Below are 6,841 nucleotides of genomic sequence, written 5' to 3'. Positions count from 1 at the left end.
CTTCCTCGCGGGGCACCTTCGGCTGCGGCACCTGCCATTGCGGCAGCTTTGGCCTTCTCTGCTTCATCGTAAGTAGGAAGAGAGGTAGCTACACTGTATGGAGGTGGCACAGGATAAAATTCATTCTGTGTTTCTGTTAAAAATAAAGAGGTTATGCGTTTTTAAGCCAGAAAGATGACAGGAATATTAAATTTTACATGCATATAACTACTGAGAATTGATTATATTTGTATCTTAAGTTCTAACAAGTTTTAAAAAACTATATTTTTATAAAATAAAATAGCTCACAGATTAATGGTGCTTTTAGTTGCTACTCAAGGCAGAAAACCTTAACCTAGACGATGCAAGGAGCAAATGAATTTATGAACAAAAAATTGTATTTGCTGAGTTACATCCCTAGGCATTCCAACAAAAGGCTTTTTGTCAGATCATACAAAAGACATACACAAAAACATCCTAAAAAAAAAGCTTTTAATTATCAACATCAATTAGTTACTTAAGTCCAGCAATAACCATGCTGTTTTTTTACTAGCATGACCTTGTTGCTAATTCCAGTTTTCTATGAAAATCAGTTTTTCCAAGATTTCAATTTCACCACAATCTTTTAAAAACGTTCCTTCTATCAAGATGGACCACAGACTTCATTCTTATATATTAAAATAGTAAAGCCTCATCATACAGAATAAAATTATTAACAAACTGAATAAAAATTATTTTAAATACACATTGAGCTTCCTCCTGCAGCCAGCAGTAGTTTGTAAAAAGATTGCTTACATAGTAAAGATCTGTCAGGACAGATCACATGGTAAAAAGATTTGTCAGCACACCACCACAGAGATGTCACATATAGGGATAACTCTGCATAGCTATGGATTGAATTTGCAAACAGTGTCTCAACAAACAGGAACAGGAAATCGCTCCTTTAATCAACATGAAAAGAATTAGGTTGGAGATTACTTGCAAAATATTTTCTGGCCCATGGGAGATGCAAATCCAAGCAACTTTGCTTAAACAGGGACTTTGATGTTGTCTGCTCTTAAGTCTCCCATAGCCCAAAGTCACAACCTCATGAAAAAGGGAGCAGTGAATAAATGAAGAAAAAGACCCCTGTTACTCAATTTCCACAAGAAGTTTTAACAAGAGCCTTTAAAGCAAAATTAATCTTTTCACAGCAATATTTTCACCAAACAACAGCACACACTTATCTGTGCTTCGGTGGGTTTTTTTTAAATAAAGAGGCAATGAAAATTGCTAATGAGTTCTAACAATGGAGCACTACTCAAAGATGTAGATTAAATGTGGAACTGAACTACCTGCAGACTTAAGTAAAACCTATTACACTAATTAATGAACATTCATTTAGTCTAGTAATTTGGAACAATCAGCATAATTTAGAAGTGCGCTTCTTCTGAACAAAACGGAAAAAGGCCTGTGCATGAAAGCGTAGGTTTGTTCTGCACTTGTGTGTGTAGGAAAAAAAAAAATCCTGCAGCATCGTACCACTCTGAACCAAGTACTGATTCACACACACTCCTCCCTGACAACCTGTTATGTAAGAAAAATACCTGAGGTTGCAGCTGCTTCTACAGCTATGCTACAGTAAGGAGGAGGGGACGTATCTGCTTCAGATGAGGCTGCTGTCTGGGGAGTCTGCGTAGTCTCTGTAGACATGGAAGGCTGCTCAGCTGCTGAAGACTCTGGGGGGTCATCCTCATTGTGAAGCTTAGAAGAAAAACACAAATTTCAGATGCATTTAGGGAATACTTTCCATGACAACCTAGTACTTGCAGAACCATCTTCAAAAACAGAGAAGATTACTCTTCAACAAAGCCAAAAATTATTTACAAAACAGCACATGACTACTTTAAGTAGTCCAGTTACATGCTTTTAAGGAAATAGTTAAAGAGAATTTAACTGCCTTTTTTTTCCTTACCCAGAAATTGATTCCTTCTCATCAGTGATGTACACAGAGTCTTAAAAATCATTTTTTTTAAATGTTCACTAGATGGGAAAATGCTGACTATGAAATACTTTCTATTATATGAATATTTTATCAGTATTGCACTTTTTTTCTTAAATACATTCACTAAATTTATTAACCCTTTTTAAAATACAACATTTGAGCAACACTATCTTTTACTGTGTTTATCTAGAAAAAATAAAAATGAGACAATTCTACTTCTGTAACTGGGATTTTTATACTCTTGCATCCTGTCACAGAGCTTCTCTACTCAAATTCTAAGACTTTTCGAAACATTCTGCTTTTCTTTACAATCTGAAAAGAATCCTTTCCCTATGAAACTTTTAAATTGCTGGTTTGTTTGGTTGTTTAAAATGCAGTTTTAAAAGGACATGCCCAGTTAAGCATATACAGAAAGAAGAATTTGGATAAGCAACAATGTTGATTAAAACAGTGGAATTTGGATTCAGCAACTAATATATTTTCTTATAGAAGCTATTTCTGATTATTTTAGGTAATTTGACAGTGTTTAGAATATGAATCAAACTTTACAAAGAAAGAATACTAGCATTAAACAAAAAAGTGCTAGTTCCCTACTACTGTAAACTACAAGATAGATGCCTAGAAGCCAAGTACCTAAGGACTACATAAAACCCAGAAAATTCAGTCAAACACATCTGAAAAGAAGAATTCTGTAACTTCAAATTGGTAGTTTCTATGTACACCCTACAGAAAAACACTATTTTAATTTTGATAACAAAAGTATTAAGAATACATTAATTTCATATTAGGCAAAGTACAAGCACATTATTGGAAAAAGTGCATTGTGAGAAGAATGCTGAATTCTTTAAGAAGTGTAACATTCATAACAAAATTGTTTTATATCCAGAGTACATGAAAGTTCACAGAACAGCTGAGGTTGGAAGGGACCTCTGGAGGTTATCTGGTCCAACACCCCTGCTCAAGCAGGGCCACCTACAGCAGCTGCCGAGGACCATGTCAAGACAGCTTTTGAGTACTCAAGGATGGAGACTCCACAACCTCCCTGGGCAATCTGTGCCAGTGCTCAGTCACACTCACATTATTAGAAAATACAACCAAACAAAAAGCCTAAGAGCATTTTCTGATGTTCAGAGGGAACCTAGGAACCTCCCGAGCTTCAGTGTGTGCCCATTGCCTCTGATCCTGTCACTGGGCCATTCATCATTTTGGGGGCCCTTTGTTGCACCTTCTCCAGTATGTCCATGTCCCTCTCACACTGAGGAGCCCAGACCTGGGCACAGCACTGTGGCCTGACCAATGCTGAGCAGCAGGGAAGGGTCAGCTCTCTCAACCTGCCAGCAATGCTTTGCCCAGTGCAGCCCAAGACACTGCTAACCTTTGCTGAGGCAAGGGCATACTGTTGGCTCATGTTCAAGTTCTACAGGTTACAAATTCCGTGCTTTTCCTTCTAACAAAAAACTAAGGATAACAGCAGGAACTACAAGCATAGAAGACATTTCAACAATTTTCAGATAAACTGAAGATAGTTCAAGGGAAATCAGAAAATGCTTCAAAAGAAGCTAGTGCAACAGAACAACTTCATGCAACTTTCATACAGCTCCTCCCACATTCTTCTCTTTAAAGAAGAATTAAGTGTCAAATTAGAAAAAGTGATAAAGTTACTTGCGAAAGCATTTTCCAGGAGTCCCTCCAAATACTGTATTCAAAGAACTATAGCTTAAAGCATTTATCTATACATATATACTACATATATACACACACACACATATATAAGTATATAAATACAGATGCTGAATACACACACAAACACATACTATTAAGGAGAAGTCACCTTCAATGCAAATGATAGGGTTATGGAGGGTTTTTGGATACTGAGTAATCAGGTCATTTAATGGCTAATCAGTGATCCAGAAGTAGTAACCTGAGAAATATGTACAGCCACTTAAGAATAGTTAAGGCAAAAAAAAACCCAAAACCACTTCAAAAATAACCTAATATATTTAGGGATACAGAAGCAACTAAGACAATTCTAAAAAGGCCAAGCAAGTCAGAAAAGCAGCCTGACTGAGAGCTATAACTGTTATAGTTCTAAATTAAGTACAATAATTCACAATAAAAATCTAGTATTGCAATGCATATAGCCAAAATAAAACCATTTTTAAATAAAATTGTAATTTGATTAATAATGAGACAAATAAACAGAACATTACTGCACACTTTCACACTAGTGGCTGGTACACACACCCTCATTTGGGATGTGTATGTAGTTCTGACTACCCCACCCCAACAGCCTGGTCTACAAGCAGGGGAAGAAGCAAAGCCTAGTTAATGGATTTCTGTCTGTCACCTCCATTCTTCCTCTCCTTTCACCCTCCACTTCAATCACTGCAACTTTTTTTTCCCCCTACCAAATCACAGCATGTGCTGTCACTATCCTGAAGACACACAGGGATGCACAGCAGCTCAGTGGTCAAGGAGTATATTACTGCTCAAAACCCACTTTGCCATTACTGAGGAAATTAATTTTGTGTCTTCTACACACTTTCTTGGAAGTTACCTTTCTCCAAATTAACTGTAATTTAATAACAGTTACAAATGATGGAGGTAACATGAGGATGGGAGAAGAACATGCACATGAGACTTCATGCCTTCAAAGGCTGAGTTAACAAGTCATTCAATTGTTATAGCAACTGCAATTAGGAAACAGAAAAATTCCATCCTAAGGGCTCTATACAAAAGAGTCCTCTTATGCCCTTTAGCGCATTCAAAAGGTCTTTATTTTATAAAGACTCATATTCAAGGACCAAGCATTTCTATTTTTCCTGTCTTCTACTATACAGACCTTTCAGAAATTCTGAAAGTATCATGGTTATCCTGATGCAGCAAGTTAAAGAAAAATCATAACACTCCTTACAGAATACCTCATCATAAAAAATCAGAAGAAGTGGATTAAGCAGCTTGAGTATTTACAGCTAGAATAATAAACACAAGCTGTTCCATGAACAGAAACCAGCTTTTGTTAGCTGTCATTCATGTGTCTCGTTTCCTACTCTCTCCTCAAGGCAATAACTTCAGCTCCTCTCAGGGGACTCCACTGGTGTAAAAAACAAAACAAAACAATAAAACCCCACAAATGCAGCAGAACTTGCCCCAGCAAGCTGGAAGTTCTGCCTATGCCACCAGGGTAGATGGCGGTGGTTGTATCATTTTGTCTTGTAGCAACTCCACCTTTGTCTTCACAGGGCCCTGATTCTCCTCTGTGAAGTCACCAGTTTGCTTGAAACCAGTAGGAATCCGACTACCTTTGAGCCTCCCCCTTCCCGTCTAATTTTGGCTTATGCTGGCTGGTAAATTTAGAAGTTATTTTTGGAGACAGGGGAAGAAGAGGCCTGACACCCTGCATAGGTTTCATTGCCATAGAAACCAAGCTAAAAACACTCAGGAGGGAACAGAAAATGTCTGTTTCAGGGCATTACTTATGCTATGTACTTAAATGTTACCTGAAACAGCACTTCACATTAAAAGTGAAGAAATCGTATCTAAGATTTATTTTTTCCAATAGTAAGATTATTTTGCTCACTTTTTAAACTAAAGGACTAAGGAGAACTCACAGTTCATCATCCCATCCCTCCCAAGCCCCTAATGAACCATTATATGGTAGTAAGCAATACAGATGCTTCTGTCAGATTATGGTCAAAAGAATTGCCAGGCCCTATGAAACTACAGACAACTGTAAATTACCACCTTCCCCTGGCCCCCTCCCTCACATTTTAAAAGCAGGACACAAAGACATTCTCTTCCTTCACATCTTAGTCTTAAGAAAACTGAATACTTTGTTATTAGACATATTACTCTTAAATTGTTTACACAAGTATTTCAATCTCTGCTTTTGTCGCCATCACACTGTTGTACATTACAGGCTCAAAAGTCATGATGCTCATGTTCTCAAGCTACATCTGTGTTATGACACTTAAAATTCAAAGTTCAATCGAAGAGAAATGGCTCTTCTGCTGCCTATGACTCAAAATCTCATGGTAACTACTAAAAAGCATATAGTACAGGAGAAAAACATTAGTTTCCTTCATATGATTTTTACCCTATACTATCTTCAGTTTCTTTCCCAGAAAGGCTCTATAAAACAATGATTCACTATTTCATTTCAGAAGTTAAAATCAATGTCACACCTTTCAGCACCAAAATATTTTGGAAAATAGAGCTACCTTTATTCTGTAATTTCTCTTTTTTAATAATTTCTTTAAAGAAGTACTGCAGCTCCTCCTTTAATTTATTTCTTTAAGTCTGTTATATTGTTTGTGCAATTATTTCCAAAGCAATCAGATGCAATGCCTGAAGTCAGCTGACATCCTACAAAGAACACCAACCACAGGAAGGTTCTTAGTACAGAAGCTTTTACTGAGGATACTGATGGAGATGCTTTTACTCTTTAGGTTTTTCAAAGTAACAGCTTAAAACGGGAGGAGACCATTCTCTACTTAACACTTCTCATTTACCTGCAGATAGTAATTTTGTCTGACCTACAAAAGTTTGCTTGCCTAGATAAACAGAGTTTGCTTCATTTGCAGGGAACTGACTGATTGTACAACAGCGGCAATACAGGAAAGTTATTAAAATATGCCATTTTTTTAAAAATCAGGGGATGTCTTAGGACAAGATTAGAACCATATTTTCTGATAAAGTGTGTTAAGGTAGCACACCCTAGCTCTGTTACCTGGCAATAAAGAAGTTATGTAAACAGTGAGACGGTGCTGGATGGGTCTGGCCTTGGAGACAATGGGAGCGATTTGGGACCATTTACCCCTTCTCAGGGACTACTGGAACTGGTGTCCTCGGGGTGTGACACTTCCCGAAGCATGGGAG

The 6,841-nt window shown here is 37.3% G+C and overlaps 1 protein-coding gene across 1 annotated transcript in view; it reads right to left on the bottom strand.

Annotated features, from left to right (window-relative positions):
- The window catches only part of NDFIP2 (Nedd4 family interacting protein 2), a gene marked incomplete at its 5' end in the record, with an annotated part of 28,618 nt that extends 26,896 nt beyond the window's left edge, over positions 1–1,722 (bottom strand). Inside the window, 2 exons of the mRNA XM_010087537.1 lie at positions 17–133; positions 1,566–1,722. Coding sequence (XP_010085839.1) covers positions 17–133; positions 1,566–1,722 — 274 coding nt within the window. The remainder of the gene's footprint in view (positions 1–16; positions 134–1,565) is intronic.
- Between the last annotated feature and the right edge of the window lie 5,119 nt (positions 1,723–6,841).

The sequence above is a fragment of the Pterocles gutturalis genome, unplaced genomic scaffold, assembly GCF_000699245.1.
Source record: "Pterocles gutturalis isolate BGI_N339 unplaced genomic scaffold, ASM69924v1 scaffold15356, whole genome shotgun sequence".
NCBI lineage: Eukaryota > Metazoa > Chordata > Aves > Pterocliformes > Pteroclidae > Pterocles > Pterocles gutturalis.
The sequence above is the reverse complement of the archived record's forward strand: the minus strand, read 5'-3'. Positions and strand labels throughout refer to the sequence as shown.